Source organism: Adelges cooleyi, unplaced genomic scaffold (assembly GCF_023614345.1).
Source record: "Adelges cooleyi isolate 19-005CV unplaced genomic scaffold, UGA_ACOO_1.1 ACOO_flye_CR_arks_rails_tigmint_CR_PRNA_38, whole genome shotgun sequence".
Taxonomy (NCBI): Eukaryota; Metazoa; Arthropoda; class Insecta; order Hemiptera; family Adelgidae; genus Adelges; species Adelges cooleyi.
Window position 1 is genome coordinate 933,203 of NW_026096056.1, and position 18,890 is coordinate 952,092.

Below are 18,890 nucleotides of genomic sequence, written 5' to 3' on the forward strand. Positions count from 1 at the left end.
TAATTCTTTCCTACTTGTCCTAACTATAACCACTGCTTATAATACCTGCTTTTGATATCAGAAATGGCTAAAAAGTCTTTGTGGAAGTAGTACAGTTGAACTACAGTTATAATAACAAAAAACGTAGGCGTCAAGAGTCGTATAAACAACTCTCCAGTTTCAAATTTTTCCAAGCCAATGTCTAATTGACTAAAAAAAAAAACAATAACAATAATAATTATAAAAATACACAAAACAAAAGGGAACGTAATATATTTGATCTATAAACACCACGGCGACTTACAGGGTTGGTGGAATTTTCAAATATTTTTCCCAATAATATGGGAAATTATCAAACTGGTAAGTGTACGTCATGACTAGAATGAGCATCGAGTATATAATGACTGTGAACCAAAAGCCATACATGATTTTACGCCATAACACCCAAGACAGCTAAAGAAAAACACAGAACAGAGTTAACGCATTGTTACGATTAATAACAAAAACAACTTTTAATATTTGAATAATTGCCAACTAAACAATTTAAAACCATTACTTGAAATATCAGTAAAAACACCAATGCCAGTGCCATGTAGATAATTCTAAATATCGTCATTCGTTCTCCGGTTATGCCGATCCCAAACAACACAAACGCCACGACCCATATCCAAAACTTTGTCAAAATTATTTTCGCCTTTTCTCCGATTCGTTGCATTAGCTGACTTCCTTTTGTCGTCGAATCACCTCCCATGGCTTTGAAAATAAATAAAAACACTCATTCACAAATTCACATTATGCGTGGAATTTCGACAATTCAATATCTATCAAACGGGTACTGATTGTACAGTGGAACTGTTAAAATATGCTTTATCAATAATAACTACCAGTTGCAGTACCGACTGTGACTTGCAAGGGAGCGATCATGTTCGCTACGGCTGAATGACTTCTGGCTTCTCGTCGTTCCTGCATGTACTGTCGCATGGTTATCCAAAACATTGCAGTGTATAGAGTCTAACATAGAAAAAAAAGAAGGGAAATATTAGTTAAAAAAAACAACAATATAGACGTTTTCACAAAGACCCCGTCTTACTTTGATCAATAACGGTTTGATTGGAAAATGAAGAACCTTAGTGAAACCGATTTGTTCCAGATTCCAACCTTGAATAGTCTGAGGAAGTTCCGAGTCGTTTAAGTTCATACCGTACAAATATTGAGATAAGAGTAAAAATTCCGCATAAAAAACCAATAGCGGCGATGACCGCAACATTGTTTTCCTCTGTTCGGGAACCATCCATGAAATACTTGCCCACAAAAGCAGTACGAATGTCAACCAACTGTGATAAGTTATACTCCAAGCCTACAAAAAAAAAAAAAAAACATATCAATATTGGTCGGATTTAATTAAATATATGGTTTAATATGGTTTATGTATTTAATATGGTTTTCATAGTAGTAACGATACGACTTACCATCATAACAATATTAGTGCCGATATAAGATGTACGGGTAACAAACTGAGACACCGTACTCAGAACATCCATTAAATAATAGAAAATGTTTGACTTGTAATCATCTGAAACGTGAAAAAAAAAAATAATACTGTTAGATTAGATTTCAACAATAATATTCAAAACAATTATGATCATCAGCTATGTACCGTAATTACTACTATCGTCAACGTGATCATCCCTCTTGGCAGCGGGCTCTCGGTTCTCGTTTTCAATAACGCTACACGACGGAGTCTCACTTGGAGTCGGTCCTGTAGTGTACAGCGGAGCTTGACTGCGGATTAGCTAATTTGTAAACAAATAAAAATTAAAACGCTGGAAGAGTTGAAAATTTAAATCAATACCAATAATATTTACATATCAGGGCAAAATTGGATGTTAAAATGATGTACAGCTTTAGAACTACACGGACAATTATTATTAACCGATAAAATTATTTGTACGTTACATTCACTGATAGTGAAGCGTATATATATATCGTTATCGTGAAAACTAAAATGTAATTTAACTCTTAAACAATTTTGTCGAACCCTTTTTTAGTCGGTACTATGTCAATGGTACAATAGTTCACAGTAAAGAGAGAGAATAATTTTGCGGCTTCAAACCGATAAAAGTTGGGGAACCAACCAAAAGTCAGTACGATGAAAACATTTGAAATTCATTTGACTGCAAATTAGAAGTAAAATAAAAAGTATACGAAATTGAAATTGTTTCGGAGCTGAACTGCACCACGTTGTGATTAGTCGATTAATTTATTAAATGTACAAATTTATTGTAATTACACACTGAGCCGATGCATAACATAACTTTCCCTTTAACACCACAAACAATTTTTAGTTCTAATGAGATGATCACCAGGCGTATCTACAATAGTTTTAAAATAGGATCTATTATTAAATATTATAAGCACAAATTTAATCAAGCACCAATGCCACTATTGCTCAAAACAAAAAACCAAATAGTGGTCCCCGTGGTATTTGGTTGACGACAAATGTTAGAAAACCGTTTAAACTGAAATAAAAAAATTGCAGCCCAGCAAAAGTGAATTTTTGCCAACATTTTACAAGCCATTAAAGCTTTATCACAATGTACAACCTGGAGAGTTTCGAGCACGAGAGATAGAAAAGTTATAATGATTATTGATCACAGCCATCAGAGTAAACCGGAAAACTAAATAATTATACAGTAGAATTTGTACTTAGCAAATTTAAAAAAAAAAAACTGAGATATATAGGTGTACGGTAAACTTATACGTACTCATGTGTGTATCTGTGCACTATAATTGGAAATCATAAAAGTAGATTCACACAGTGAAAGCAGATAGAACAATGAAAGACATTTTTGGCATCGATCAACCGATTCTGTCAGTACATTGCGATAAATATAATAGTGTTAAACGGAAGAGAAATCGGTTCTGTATTAGAAAAAATGCATGCCAAGTATCATAAATCCAAAATCAAAACCCTTTACCATTTTTTATCTATTCCGTGGCCTTTATTGTGTGCAAACGTATCGTCGTTACTTCCTAAAATCTGCATCTCAGCGAACAGTCAGACAATTGTATTGTAAAGGAAATTTGAACGAAGCAAAAAATAATACAAATATTTTTGCATCGTAGTAAGAAATAAATAAATCATCAAGAATTGATTGAAAAAAAAAAAAATAATAATCGTTCGTCTTACATTTCAAGTTTCAAATGCATCATATTGTACTAAACGTGATGATGTAACCAATTTTTATTTTTCCTACACATTCTTACGGCCGGGTGATGTTATAATTTGTGTGTGTGTGTGTGTGTCTAAACAAGCAGAATAAATGAACAATAACGCAGTTAGACAAACCCATTGTATTAGTCATCTCTTACTTGTACTATATTACCAAATTTCTTTCCCAAACGCTACATATTTCTTTACCTCTTTTAGCTGTACATCCTGTCAATTGTATTCGCATTATAACACATAAATATCAAATATAAATATGAATATGATATATATATATATATACATACAGGTGTGTTTTCCGAAGGTTGGTTACTTAATTCGGCGTACACAGAAGAAGCGTGCATCTATAATACAAATGTAAGTGCAAAAAACACAAAGTAAATTGAAAAATTAAAAAAAAAATCCACAAACAAAATTTGTACAATAATACATTTTATAAAAAAAATAAAATAAACACAAAATAATGAAAAAGCAACATTCCTGATGTGTATAATATTCGATACCGTTGAATTCCTAAACATTCTCCTATATATTTTGTGAGAGTAACAGTCCTATTTGGTAGGTGACTAAAAAGCAAGTGTTGTCCTCTATCTATCGGTGAATGTACTTAATACTTTTAATTTATCTCAAAACGTCAACAGTTGGTATACAATATATATATACATAAGATTGATTCATAGAAATGAAGCTTGCAGAGTATATTATTGTTTAATTATAGCGGTCGCTAGTGAATTGGAAAACACACAAAACGGTGATTACAAAATATGTGTGTATATAATAATAATAATAATCAACAAAAGCTATAGAAATGGAAAATTTAAGTGCATTTTATCACAAAAAAAAAAAAACACACTCGGCATTGTGTTTAAAATTTTCAAAACATGATCAACATACGCAAACTTTGCGGGTAGCCGCACGCCATCGATTGGTTTTGTTTCGAAAGAAATATTTACTAGGACCTTTCTGGGACAAACGAACCGTTACTTGTCGAGTCATCCCTAACGACTCCTTCAGTTCAATATCCTGTAATGTTTTTTATTAACTGTTCATTATCTGACAAATTTTCCATTTTTCATTTCAGTTCAGTATTCAGGAAGAAAATACAGTTAATAAATTTGCTCTAATTTATTTGTTACCCGCACATACATATATATATATGTACGTAGAGAAGACAATATTCAGCAAATGCAATTCCATTAAAACACAATTCCAAACAAACTAACATAAATGTTCTAATAAAAATATACGAGGTACTATGCTACGCAGCAGTATATCAAGACTTGTTATCGAGGTAAAAAATAATAATCTTCAAATTAAGCAAAAAATACATTGTAAATACTATTACAACAGGGCATGTATGGTAATGATAGGGAGAAGGGATTTCAACACACAGCCAACAACCATAGCATACCTTTAAGAAATCCCAAACGGTTGCTAAGGGTCTCATCGAAACGCACTACAGACCCGAAGTTCTGGACTGTAAACTAATTAGATAATAACGCATAGTTGATATTTGTAGGATATTTTATAACAAATAGAGAGATATTAAATAAATATACATATATAAATATCAATATTAAACTTTGACTGTTGTTTACAAATACATGGTAATTATTTATAGGAGTAATATTATGATATATCAGAAAATTAAAAATTACAGAGTATATTTTATAATTGTAAGTAGTAAATTGGCGAAAACAAAAGATAAACACGCTGCTTGTAAAAGTATAAACACCCTCGAGAAAATCTAATCTAATTATTTTTATGAACCTAGAGCAACACCAATATTATATTAGTTCATCGTATAAAATTAAATTAGAACATATTATCGTACATAATGTTGTAAGTTATTTTTATGTTTGTACCGTGTGTTAGATGATAATGGTAAATTGGAAAATAACTTACCGGATTGTTCAAAATAAGAAGAGATTCAAACCAAAGTAGATAATGCATGATAACTAAAATTAATGGAAGTGCGTACAAAGGCCATTCGCAGACGACAAATTTCACGGTCACAATGTCGGTGCATATAGTTTGTCGAATTTGAATTAGACCATAATATCTATATGTGTGAAAAAAAAACGCAACAAATATTAAAATTTCTGGCTCGTGTTGACGCGCCTTGGTACACGTTTAGCAAATCATTAATATATTTGCGCGGCCAAGGCTCGACCAATTCACACGTACCTTGCATAAGCCGAGTCTGGAGGTAAAAGTATTTGTGCCCACTGCATTTGGTAGACAAAAAGAACGGCCACGTGAACGCAAGCAACCGAGCATATAAAACGAAATAAATATGCGAATCCACGACTTATGGGATGATAACACGACCACCAAGTCATTATGCCCAAAAATGTAATGTAATACACCGCGCTAGTTATTGACGGCACAGAGATTCCGGCTAAGCAAATCATGACTAGACATAAATATTTTCCTGCAACACCAAAAAAAATAGTTTCATTTCATCATTCGATTCTCGTTGACGTTTGTCTAAAGGCAACGGCATTTATTACGGGACTCGCCCGAGGTTCTACTGTAATTTACCAATGGAAATCGTAAGAGCTATGGAACTCTTTTGTTGGTGTGACACTCTGGAATCGGCGTTTGCGACTCCGGTGAATTCGTCCGACGTTTCATCTTGTGTGTCGTTGATTTTCAACAAAGCCCTTTGAATTATAGTGGAAGCACATATCATTGTTAATTCGGGTATGTAGAATTCGAATATTTGAAACAAATCCAATTTCGATAGCTCGATGAATCCAATGTATCGAAACAAACTTTCCACGCGACTGCCTGCGACACAGAAACAAGGTAGCATTGAAAAACAAAAAAAAACCAAAACGATTACAAAAAAGTACCACAGTGAAATTATGCACAACACTTACAAGCTGGCTGTAGTACTTGTCCGTAAGGTTGCATCGTAAGAAGGACAATTTGGAATACAAGCTGTACCAACGCCATTAGCCAGCTGATTGTAGTAACGAGTTTTAAAAAAAAACCAGGACTTCCTGTAACAATACCATATAATTTAATAATAATATTATACACTAACAGCTAATATAACCGTACATGCTGTACATCGCTGGTTACACTAGTGTAACCAGCGATTTGTGTAAAAAAAAAAAATTGTTTAAATAATATATTACCATTTATATTTTTTGGTGTAGGCGTTTTGACTATTGGAAGATATAATAGTAAAAAAAGATAGATTCCAGTCAATGCGTTTTGTTTCAGACAAACACCTATTTATAAAAATAACAAATAGCTGTATTAATTACAATTTAAAAAAAAAAAAGAGAGACATATAGTACATAAGTAGTTAAAGTATAATATATGTATACAAAAAAAACAATGTATTTTAAAATAATTTCCTATACATACTATTAGTAAAAAATACACAGGAATTTAGGGTTGGGCCTAAATTTGTGAAATTTCCATTTACAAATAAAACTATAAATGCTACTATTTTGAATCCATAAAAAGGCAATACTAATAAAAAATAAAGGCTAAATAATACTACTGTATAATAAAAAAATGTGATTTGAAATTATTATTTAATAAATTGTATTGCATATTTTTACTTAGTTATAGGTATACCTGCACAAATAGTGTCTTTTGTATTAAAAATATTTCATTATTTTGTTTCTTTACTATACACATAGTAGAGTTTTCCACAATTGTTTCTTAAATTTTTTCCATATATATAAACTTATTTTAAGTACAAATAGTCTAAACAAAGTAAGTCTTGTGCTTTAAAAGTAAGTCAAACTTATATCCGTATTCATCATTGTTTATGAACATACCAAGACACGTTTATCGAAAAAAGCGCCATTTATATGGTATGTCGAGTGTTTCAATAACAACAACAGAAAACTAATTGGCCATTATTAAGTCAATTTAAAGATAACGTGCTGATGTTTGAAAAATTATGTCCAGCCAAAACCCTCGATGAGAATATATATATATATATATATTTTATATTTTACTACATTTTTATACAGTTTATTACCTACAACTATTCAGTTAGTTTATCACAAATGCCTACACTCTAACGTTGTATAATTACATAATCCATTATTTAAATAATGGATTTAAATTAAAATAACTTAATAAAAAAAAACTCGTATAAATATTATTATTTTTTTTATCTTTTTTATGACCGTTTGAAGATATTTACTGTACCCTACATTTAACTACACGTCCACTGTTATCCAATACTATTTGCTAAATTAAATTATTATTTACTATGTACGATACAAAAGTTGATAAATCATTATGGATCCGAACGAAAATTCATCACAATGACAATATCAAATACATTAGCATTTATTCATTGGATTTTTTTGGTCCATGAAAGTTGAACAAAAATCGATTGTTTCCCAATTTTAAATAGAAATAAAATTGTTTTTATTACAATAGAAACAAATAAATAAAATAACATTTTTAAATGCTAAATAACTATATTTTTTTTTTATTTGTTGTTAAATATTGTATTAAATCAAAAAACTATAATTTTTAAGAGAAACTAAACAAATTTAATTTTTCCCAAAATAACAGTTAAAAAAAAAAAAGAGAGAATGTACGAATGCACAATTTTGGAACTAAGTAGTAGGTACTTTTCCAAACAGATTTTCCAAAAGAAACGTTTGAAACAAAAAAAAAAATTAGGCAAAATATTTTTTTTAAAATTATTTCTTGTTCTTCATTAATCCATCAGTTAAGTAGTATTCTACAATTGGTATGTTCCAACATAACATAGTTAAACATAAGACTGTATGTAAAACTTTCATGGATTAAAATTTTAAGCTGGGAAAATATTCGTATCTATCCGTGTTGCCATTAATCGGTTATGTCGCTACAATAGAACAATGTCTATGTGTAAATAGAACGTGCAATGGGTTTGAAACGTCAGCTAACAAATGTCAACGTGGATACATCCGAAAATGATATCAAGCCAATAGTTGTTAAACTTATCATCCAGTAAACAGTAATTGAAAAACACCTTTGTTGTATCGCCAACTCCAAAGCAGTATAATAATAAAAATACAACAATGAGACAATTATGGACAAACTTTAAGATTTTTGCCTTGAAAGTGACACTGTAGTAGTCTGATAAAAAAAAAAATTAACTACCAATAAATACACTACGGTCACTATAGTGTAATAATAAGAAAAGGGACACTCCAGCGTTAGCCATAGACTGGGAAAAAATGTATAAACCAAAAAGCGTACGGAATCCTCTTAAAAATAAAAATCACGTTCGAAGATGCTCAACATCCCATTATAAATTTTTATTACTGTTACTGTATGTTATTACCGATTATATTACTGTTCTGTAAACCTAATAAATATGTAACAATGAAAAATGGTAAGATTTAAATTTAATTCTTTATGCGAAACAAGACACTTTAATGATTTTTAGTAGTTTAGAAATATATGTTTTATAGATTCTAACCGACTAATACGGCAATATGATTTAAAAATAGAGTTACAGTTTTTAATTAGTTCATATAGACTAGGATTGTATTTCATTTTTTTTTTTATAAAGATCAAAAGTGAAAACGCAAAACTATTTTTTTTTTTCACATACATTATCTACAAAAAAATTATACTCACATATTAGTAAGCTCAACGGCAGTATTATGTGAAAGAGCAAAAGTGAGATGATGAATTTCTTCATGGTTCCTGCAAAAAGTCAAAGCTTATATTAAAAAAAAAAAAAAAAACAAAACGGAATGAGCAAGTTTCTAAAATATTTTTGTTGAAAAGATATTAATATATATTTATAATAATAAACGAGTCGCGTCGTCTTTCAACATTGTAGCAGGTATTCAATTTAAGTTTTGGATTGCGGCCAAGTGTCGAGCGTTATAAATCAAAAGCCACAGGGATTTTAAAAAAAAAAGGCCATTAGCCTACTAAAGAACACAAACATGCATACGTACACACACACACACACACACACAAACTCAAAGGTCATGTGTGATATGTACAGTAAACGGTGGGCTTTGCAAATTTTAAATACATTACACGAAATACAAATAGCATAAATATTAATTTGATAAATGTCAAAAAATTATACCCTACACATAACCGTATACATTGCTGACAGTGACCAATTGTGGTGTTGCGCGATAATTTTTTTTTTTTTTTTTACAACAAATTACATAAGAAAAATATAATACGCTTTTGCCTTTTTGAGAAGAAATCGTATTGGTTATTGCAATCGCCAACAACAACAACAACAACAACATACTATACTGGTGTACACATACCTGTTTTGTAATTTTTTTTTTTTTTCAGACTATGTGTGCTTGCACGTCTTCTTGTCCTTTGATATTGTAATTTAATTGTTTTATTCACATGATGACGATGTGTGGAAACGAATAATTTGTTTGATTAAGGCCCCCGAACAACCGTCATCGCGCGACGCTCGCCGGCCGTTCAATAAACCATCATCATAACAATGTTACTACACAAGGTAGGCAGGCAAGGTGGACAAGAGCATAGAACGACAAAAAGGAAAATATCGTTATTATATTTCGGCACAGTATGGATTTTTAATTATATAAAGTTCAAACCGCACTCGGTCGAGCCGCGTTGTTATCAATAATATTATTGATGTTTTTTTTTTTTTTCGGACAGGGGCTCTCAAAATAATAACCGTTCCACGCGACGGGTCCGGCAAAAGGAGCGGCCGCGTTATGGCATGTATACAGTGTATTGTTATGGCGTGTATCTATATATATTATATTGTGTGTGTGTGTGATATATATATATATATATTATCAAAACGAGATTAACTGGATTTCGAACTTTGTATCGGACGTCCGGAAGGCGGAAATGTAATATTTTTTTTTTTTCCAAACGGGACGGATTTCACAAGCGAATACCTACATTATTATTACATATATTATATTGTTATTCCAATAATTTATTGTTTGTATTATTCACTACACTATACCGGCGGCTGCTATACACTCACTGCTACACGTACACAACATTGCCACACGCTTGTTATGCGCGCCGATCGTGTTTACACTATTCGAACGAGGCGGCGGTGGCGATAAAAATATAAAATATTAAATAAATAAATTAATAAATACTATTACGGCGAACAGCCGCCGCACAGCTTTTATCGCGGTATTATTATTGTAATTAAAATCACCAAAGGGAAACCTAGACCACCGGGGGGGGGCTGATTTTTGTCGTTGCAATGCAATATTATTTTCACAATAATATTATTTTTTTATTATTATTATTAACAATATTTTTTTATTATTATTATTAACAATATTATTTTCCAATAGGAATAATTGTTATGTTGATATTGTCGTTTGGGCCGGAAAAAACCTCATAATATTATTTGTGCAAAATTGGCAAAAACGACATTAACTCGATAAAAACTCGAGTCGAAAAACATCTTACGTGGAATACCTACTAAATTATAACAAAAAATACATTCTATGTGTATCTATCACATGAGGCGTTTCAAAAAAAAAATTGTATGTTTAATGCAAATCATTTCGCTAAACACGTCCTCTTTTGTGGTTAAATGCAAAATGGCGTTAATAATATTAATTATTACGTAACACATTGGAGATTTTTATTATATAACTTAAAACAGCTACATGACGTGATAATGATAAACTGATAACCGTTTTAAAGCAAACTATTAGCGTGACGTCTTAACAGTGTCATGTTATCAATTATTTTATTCCATTTATTTATTTAGTTGTTCATATATATTTACATAAGTATAATAATTTTACTGTTTGTTGAAATAATCGATTTGTTTTCGTTTAAAATGTAATGTATCATTTTGTCGTGGCAATTATTTTTTTTTTCAAACAATACACTGCCAATTAAAAAAATAAACGGTGACAATCGTACCTTGTAGTTTTTTTATATTACATTTAGCAGTTACACTTACAATCGGTTTTTTTTTTAAGTTTTAAAAATATACTTACTTACTTTACTTTACCAATAAACTGTGAAAAAAATTTGATATTTAAATTAAATTAAAATAAAAGTCAATACTATATGGTTGTGCAGTTTGACCGTAGGAAATTAGTGAAATATGTAATGTGTTTTCAATGTGAGACCGATAAAGTTTTACCTAGTAAAAGTAAATAGCACGACTTCAAATATATATACCTCTTGTGTAATAAAAAAATCTGAATAACTAAAAAAGTGGTAAACCCAATTTCGGAATTGCCACCGTACAATGGCTGCGTACAGACTATTTATCGTTTTAACAACGGTTACGTCCGGTAAAATCATCCGTATTTACATCAAGTATCGGCTACATTCATTGCTAGCGCATAAGTCTGTGGAACAAAATACAATAAACCTATTGTATAATTAATTAGTTAGTATTTGTTTGTAATAAAAATTTGCCGATCGTGGCGCCGTATCGTGACAACGCATCGTCTGGCCCAGCACCAACCGTAGTTTGTACGAATCCTTTACCGTTATACTGTGTTTTGTATGAAATGTAGTAACTCAACCCATTTAATAAACCCAAGGTGTTAATTTTTATTGATACACTTCATTCTGTTACTATAATGCTAATATGATTGGACCTATAAATGTGTAAAAAAAAAAAAAGGAATAGTTACAGTCTGCTTAAAGCCTACGGGGCTAAAATAATATAAAACATGGAACATGCTTTAGCCGGCTGGCTCCTGAATCGGTCTGATCAATTCTGATCTATAATCATCATCTCCTTGCGATTTACGACGACAGCATAGTCTTAATTATAATATTATGTTCCGGCCAAAATAGTTTATATACAAAAGTATAAATACTAATAATTTGATGTTTTTTTTTTTCACGTCTTAAAAATTATATAATTGTTAATTACTATACCGGTTTCTATTTGTGTACCGAAAAATTAGCATTTTGCACTTGTAAGGTTTTTTCCGGGCCGACGACGATTAATAATATTCTGTGTCCGGCTCGCGGCCGCCAAAACAATATGGCGACCGATCGCGAGAACCGGTGTAATTTTTTTTGCCAAGTTTCCCTTCTGGTTTTATTCGCTCGCTGTGTGATAAGTGAATTTCTCGACCGGCGCACTCGGGTGTTTTGACCGTATATACAATATTATAACACTTAATGGCAATCACAATAATAAATAACAATACTAATATTATTATATTTATTAGGCGTACAAACGATAATATAGCCCGTCCAGTTTGCCGTGGTTTGACCCGAAGTTGACCTAGTAGTAAATAGACCATATATTATTATATTATTCTCTCTAGATACCACCGCCTACTGTATCTCTTACAACAGCAATTTATAGCATCAGCTACAGCTGCTCTTCCCGACCAACCTAACCTTCGCTCTGTTCGCACCACCAACATTATAAAACATTACAATTGTAATAATTGTGCTGAAATCAAGACTATATACCTACACCCACGACGTCACTACTTATGGTGTTCTAGTTTTGCACGTACACGCACAAGAATTTATTGATAAAAAAAAAAATAATAAACGCTGATGTTTATTTTTTATCGGTGGTCTCGCGTCATAATTGATTTAAAATTTTAAAAAGTCACACAGAGAGTCCAACAAATAAACAACAGTACAATAGTTACACACGACTATTCACTTTTTGGTGAACATACTTTTGAAATTGAAACGTAACAGATTCCTCATATTATGCAGACTTTGTATATTATATAACGTAAAATATTGTGTGTGTGTGTGTGTGTGGATATTTAAATCACCAGAAAATTATGTATTGTACTTAACCACTCTCTCCCCGATTTTGACCGAATCCAGTCTAATATTTCAAAAAAAAAAAAACGTCAATAGTTTTTAACAAGTTGACCAATTTGAACCTTAACGCGAGCATTTTTTTAAGGCGCATTGTATAGGCAATTTTTGAATAAAACAACATTAAAAAAAACTGGTACCCATCAACGTAGCAAAAGTCCAAAAAAATATCTATTTTTATTTTATTAAATGCATACGGTTATTATGTTTAAACCAAAACATATTATAAAAAATACTGCCAATTCTTAGTTTTGAATTCTTCACATAACATTTTCCATAAGGCATCTGGTCGTGGCACCGATTTCTAGTTGTTACTCAATCATTTCTATTTGAAAAATTGCTATTCTTAAACATTTTTGTTTCCCTACCATTTTTACCATTAGATTAAACACAAAAATTAACAATCAACTTTGACCGATGCACCATGATAACAAGTACCAAAAAATCTGTAGCTTGTTATATAATATTGTATAGGCTATTTTTTCGAGACATTTAAAATTGTTATTTTACAACTAGCATCTTTTTATTCAAATTTCTACAGCTCCGGGTAAAAATAAATGTCTCGGTTACCAAACTTTTGATGTTCTATACAATGTACATTTATAACATTGAGTGGTGTGGACATTTTTAGAATTTTCCGTTAAGTCCTAAAAAAAGTTGCATAGGCTCTTTATAAGTATAGGCTGTATAGCACTTGTTCTGTAAAATGCCAAACTTTGAAGTTACTTATACGTATCACAAAAAACCAAAAATTGTCTTCAAAAAAAAAAAAAACGGATTATAGTTTGATGTGTCGAAATAAAAAAATTAGCTACTTGAAAATGTTGAAAATTGGGCGGTAATAAAAAAAAAATTACCTAGACAGTAATAATACGTTATATGTATGTGTTTTAAATCAAACACTCGCTACTTGTGTTTGTAATCGGTGCGCTTACTATACATTATAGTATCAAATATGATATAGTGTTTTTTTTTTTTTTTTTTTAATAGCAGAAATGGTCGTCTCGTTGATGGTGCATTGATACAATTAGACATTTAAGCAATCGTCTCTCTCACACGAGTCATCACGGTGGCATCGCGCGTTAGGCCCCTTCAAGGTCTGTTGCGAGCTGTACACGATGATATTATGTTAATAACTATGGCCGAAAATGATCCGTCCAAGATAACCCGACAATTGTCATTACATAACAGCCATAACAGTTGTTGTTATATAATACCGCTGTTTACATAAAAAATATACGAAAAATCGACGCGTTATATTAATATAATATAGTGTTGTACGCAGGCGAAATACTGGCGCGTCCTTTTTATTCTTTTACATTGGTGATTCTCGTTGGAATAGAAAAAAACAATATTATGACTATAACGCACAATACCCCTATGGGGTGTACTCACCCGACAACGGCAACGGTCTACGAGGAGCATTCGAATCCGGTGGTATATCGTGTAAGAGTATGTACATCGTACAGATAAACGGCGACGCTGCTATCTTCTCAACTGGCGACCGTTTGAATCACATAGGCCGAGCAGTTCAAACGACTCGACCCTCGGCGGCGGTCTCGGATTAATTTGTTTTTTTTTTAATCCAGTGGTCAGTAAAAAAAAAAAAAAAATATATATATATTACTACTATAATGCTGCACACACTGTATAGCTGTATAATAATATGCGCTATTGTCCCGCGAACCGACTTGTCAGTTAAACGCAATCACTTCACAGTACCTGCGTTAGGTACCTCTAAAATTCAATCCGAGTCAACTGAACGTTTCTGGATGGATATGGCTCGTGGAAAAATTGTATAATGTAAAAAATATATATGAAATCGAATCGAGCGGATACTGATGGCAAATGTTCTCTCGTTTACACACGCAGAGTTGGGCACAGGTCCAAATTAATAATTTGTTTTCTATGTAATCATCGTTTGATCGGGATGATATTTAATACGTTTGTATTGTATTACAAATACAGGGGCCACAGAATAAAAAAAAAACCCTCAAGATAAAAATGTCTTAATTTTAAATCTGTTATCTCTGAAATTTTTTTTTTTTTTCAAACAAACTGTTACGCTACAAACAATTAATATTGTACACGGTTGTTTTTTTTCCAAACACATATTGTACGTGTTACTCGAGTTTAAAAATACCCAGTATAGACAATAAATATCAAACAATGGTCAGAATTTAAATAATTAACTTTAACCGCGAAGCTCCTATGAGCTCAAAAGTTTATGGAGCTCTGGAAAAAAAAATAAATAAAAAAAAAGATAAATATTTTAGTATATTGTCTAATTTGGTAAAATATATGTATAAACTAAAGTGTGTCTACGAAGAGAAAATGAAAATTGAAATTGTTTTAAGAAAAATCCAGTGTCACCCTGTAATTAGTAAAAAATTACCTACCTACCTTCTTTTTTAGAACGTTACACCATTTCTTTGTTGCCGTGTTGGTATAGGGGTTCGGTATATTGGCAAATTTGTTCAGTTTAAATTCAAAGTTATACAACTATAGAATGTATATATAATTATAATCATATATAGATTTAAGACCATCTAAATTGTGATGTAAGCCATTTTGATTTTTGACAAATTTGCTCGTCAGTCGACAGAGAATTTGTCTTTTACTTGCTCGATGGGCTCATTATTGTTAGACCCTACAGTGAATGATGTGATTGAAGAATTTATTGAATACTGTCAGTTACACGGGTATTGGGTGCTATTATATTTTACAAACAAAGCCCTATACTATTTTTATTTTAAAAAAGCTCCTGCTCTGAAATTCAACATAATATTTTCTATAATCCGAATCAGCAATCTGAACAATACAATCGGCAACATTACCTACAGAATATTATTATTCTGATCTATCAATTTTTTAAACATTTTAATATGTGTTTGTTCTCTGAAACCACTCTAGACAAGTATTAAAAAACACATATTATTTAGTTCTATATATAGTTTGTCGGAGACATCGTTTCTACTGAGACAATGTTGTTTAAACGACCTTCGTCGTCAGAGCACCATTGTACGAGTAAACGATGATCAAACTTCTAAGCAAAACCAAGTAACGAGAGTAGAGGTGACAATTATTACTATAAAGTATAAACTATAAAATATATTTTATTATTTAAGTGATACACGGTAAGATAAACTGTAAAGCCATTTAGGCGGCGCAACTGCCAATAGAATTTTAGGACCCAATGAAATATTCTTATCATTTATCCTGTGGCGGAACTAGTGATAAGAATGCAGATTATGTCTGATAAGAGCACAGATTATATCCGATAAGAGCATTTCTAATCTGTGATAAGAGCATGGTTCATTTTTCCCCGCATAGGTATTATTGTTTTGGTTCTTCTACTAGTATTTTCTTCAATTTAATACTTTAATATCTGTGATTCTTAGTTCGAATTTGTTTCGTCCACAGTGAAAACCACAAATGAATCCGTTCGACAACTTGAACATATCAAACGGGTGGCTAGAATTGTTCAACGTCGACGAACGACAGCCGTGTCGCAAGTGTTTCAAGTCTAGAAAGTATTTTTGCTACACTTGTTACACGGTCAACTCGGACTTGGAAAATAAAATTCCACGACTCAAGGTGGGTGCCGATCAGCTATCGCTGAGTAGGTTATGACGTGATGTATAGATAATATTATTATGCTGCGTTGGGCGGTACGGAGGAAGGTGGTGACCTGAATATATTATTATTATTATCGTTGTATTTGGTTCAGGCTGTTTTGTGGTCGGTTCGAAATGTTAAATTCGAAAGTCAAATGATTAAACATATGACAAAGTTTTGCGTGTCTGCAAGAGTCGAGTGTTCATCAAACGACCATTTACTAACTGTTTGTGCCTTTGTGTCTGTATCAATTTTTTAGTTGCCGCTGAAAATCGACGTCATCAAACACAGCCGCGAAATAGCCGGCAAAAGCACGGCCATTCACGCAGCGTTAATAGCACCGGACGACGTGACCATTTACATATACCCCGACATGCCTACCTATACAAAAGACGACAAGGTAATTGCGCTAAATTGTACATATACCTAGTTTACTGTTGTTACTTAAACATAACAAGTCGTACAATGTGTTACTACTACTACTACTACTACTTGTAGATCACTACTGCGAGAATGATCGAAATCAACTGTTTTACTTATATTCCGGGGATTAAGTACCGTTGTATTTTGTTGTTTTCACAGGTAATTCTAGTTTACCCTGGAAAATCTTCCGTCAGCCTTAAGGAATTCTACAATAAGGCGAAAAAGTAATTAATAATATAATAATATTAAATATTCACTTGCTCTGCCTACTGTTACTGTATACGAGTAGAGATGATGTATTGTGTAGACAGAACTTTGTTTCATTTATAGTTATAAGGTGTATATATATAAAAAAAAAAAAACATTGTCATTTGGAATGACATTTTCAACTTTTTCATTCATGATTTTGTAAAAATTTTGCGGACGTTTCTTTTTGAATTGTTGTGTAATCATCCTGCATTTACATTGACTATTTTTTGAACGCAACTCCAATATTTCCATTGTTTCTATTTTCATCACGAGTGTAGCTGTTAAAAATTGCATTTTTTTTTCTTCAATTTTATTAGTTTTTAAATTGTAACTTTTACCATTTCGGACGGCTCACCATTTGCACTATGTTTCTACCGTGTCTAACTTGATTATAAAAACAACACAGCTAAAGTAAACGTTAAGTAACTAAACTGGAGGAGGAGAGTGAGGGTAGGGGTGATATACACCCTGATCACTCTCCTGTACACACCGACGTGATGTTGTATCTTTCGTTACGACAAGTATTTGGTATGCCCGTAAAATTATTATCATAGTATAGTGTAGTTTTACTTTTTTGTTTTAGCCAAGCAATTGACGAGAGCATTGGCGCAAAGAATTGTTACGGAGAAGTCATTACGCACGCCCTGTTCATCGATAGTACGTGGAGTCAAAGTAAAGGAATACTTAAAGATTCTCGGATAGCGGGTAAAACAAAATCGCTCAGATGAATACACAATTATATCATATAATGTTACTATACGACGTGCAATGTGAGCGAATTGTGAATAAAAGCTTTTTTTTTTTCTATTCTGTTGTTACACAGGGCTACCTTGCGTAAAATTACAAATAAGATTATCTCAGTTTTGGAGGCACCAAAAAGGCAGTCCGAGGTGGTTTCTCGCCACCATCGAAGCTATCCATCAGTTGCTCGTAGAATACACGTACGTCGCCAAGGATACGCAACTATGCGACGAATACGACAATTTATTGTTTTTCTTCCGATTTATGTACGAAAAAATCCATCAGTTGTACGAACACGATAAACTAATGTCGTACAGGAGACCGGTAAACATATAAAGAAGAAATGAAAAAAATGTTAAAAGTGCAAATCAATCAATGTAATTTTTGTATTTCAAAAAAAAAAATATATATATATGTTTCATAATAATTAACATTGCTTTTGTGTATAATTATAGTTTTTTTTTTTTTTTTTTTTTAATGAAAAGCTAGTTTTTGCACGAGATTAGCTACAAGTACGGCGAATAAATTAATTTTTTTTAAGTATTAACAATTTTAATAATATTATTATTATGCTAATCGCTGTAGTATAAACACAACAAATATTAATAATTTTTTTTTAATTCTAAGAAATAAAACATTTAATTCTATATACCTGTATAGTGTATAAGTATATATATATATATATATATATATGATATATATATATATATATATATAGTTATAGATAAAAAAAAAACATTAGAATGTATTAACACTTATGGTAAATTTAAAACAGCAATAATAAAAAAAAATAAAAAATCATAATAAATAAATAAATAATAATAATATTAATAATAATAACAATATCTATTAGATACTGAAA

The 18,890-nt window shown here is 31.6% G+C and overlaps 2 protein-coding genes across 16 annotated transcripts in view; one reads left to right on the forward strand and one right to left on the reverse strand.

Annotated features, from left to right (window-relative positions):
* The window catches only part of LOC126841273 (piezo-type mechanosensitive ion channel component), a 38,684-nt gene extending 24,210 nt beyond the window's left edge, over nt 1-14,474 (reverse strand). For 4 of the 15 annotated variants that reach the window (XM_050577630.1, XM_050577628.1, XM_050577638.1 and 1 more), the window contains exons 1-15: nt 14,393-14,474; nt 8,825-8,893; nt 6,355-6,450; nt 6,094-6,216; nt 5,753-6,001; nt 5,396-5,642; nt 5,114-5,270; nt 4,103-4,231; nt 1,637-1,772; nt 1,449-1,552; nt 1,070-1,336; nt 864-990; nt 536-732; nt 284-432; nt 46-189 (exon numbers count right to left, since the gene is read on the reverse strand). In XM_050577630.1, coding sequence (XP_050433587.1) covers nt 46-189; nt 284-432; nt 536-732; nt 864-990; nt 1,070-1,336; nt 1,449-1,552; nt 1,637-1,772; nt 4,103-4,231; nt 5,114-5,270; nt 5,396-5,642; nt 5,753-6,001; nt 6,094-6,216; nt 6,355-6,450; nt 8,825-8,893; nt 14,393-14,459 — 2,261 coding nt within the window. In that variant the 5' untranslated portion in view covers nt 14,460-14,474. Of the gene's footprint in view, nt 1-45; nt 190-283; nt 433-535; nt 733-863; nt 991-1,069; nt 1,337-1,448; nt 1,553-1,636; nt 1,773-2,957; nt 3,325-3,400; nt 3,419-3,495; nt 3,553-4,102; nt 4,232-4,619; nt 4,693-5,113; nt 5,271-5,395; nt 5,643-5,752; nt 6,002-6,093; nt 6,217-6,354; nt 6,451-8,824; nt 8,894-9,153; nt 9,246-9,483; nt 9,951-14,392 lie in introns of those variants that run through there. The other 11 variants (XM_050577632.1, XM_050577633.1, XM_050577631.1 and 8 more) reach the window with 11 other exon arrangements.
* Nucleotides 14,475-16,321: 1,847 nt separating this feature from the next.
* LOC126841232 (tRNA-uridine aminocarboxypropyltransferase 1) lies at nt 16,322-18,423 on the forward strand. Its single transcript, XM_050577568.1, has 5 exons — nt 16,322-16,594; nt 16,875-17,015; nt 17,198-17,262; nt 17,871-17,992; nt 18,111-18,423. The coding sequence occupies exons 1-5, from the start codon at nt 16,433-16,435 to the stop codon at nt 18,362-18,364; spliced, it is 744 nt and encodes a 247-aa protein (XP_050433525.1). The 5' UTR covers nt 16,322-16,432; the 3' UTR covers nt 18,365-18,423.
* The last annotated feature ends 467 nt before the right edge of the window (nt 18,424-18,890 follow it).

Coding starts and splice junctions, on each gene's coding strand:
- LOC126841232 (XM_050577568.1), top strand. CDS start 16,433: ATGAATCCGTTCGACAACTTGAACATATCAAACGGGTGGCTAGAATTG. Junction 16,595..16,874: donor ATAAAATTCCACGACTCAAG/GTGGGTGCCGAT, acceptor TCAATTTTTTAG/TTGCCGCTGAAAATCGACGT. Junction 17,263..17,870: donor TTCTACAATAAGGCGAAAAA/GTAATTAATAAT, acceptor TTTTTGTTTTAG/CCAAGCAATTGACGAGAGCA.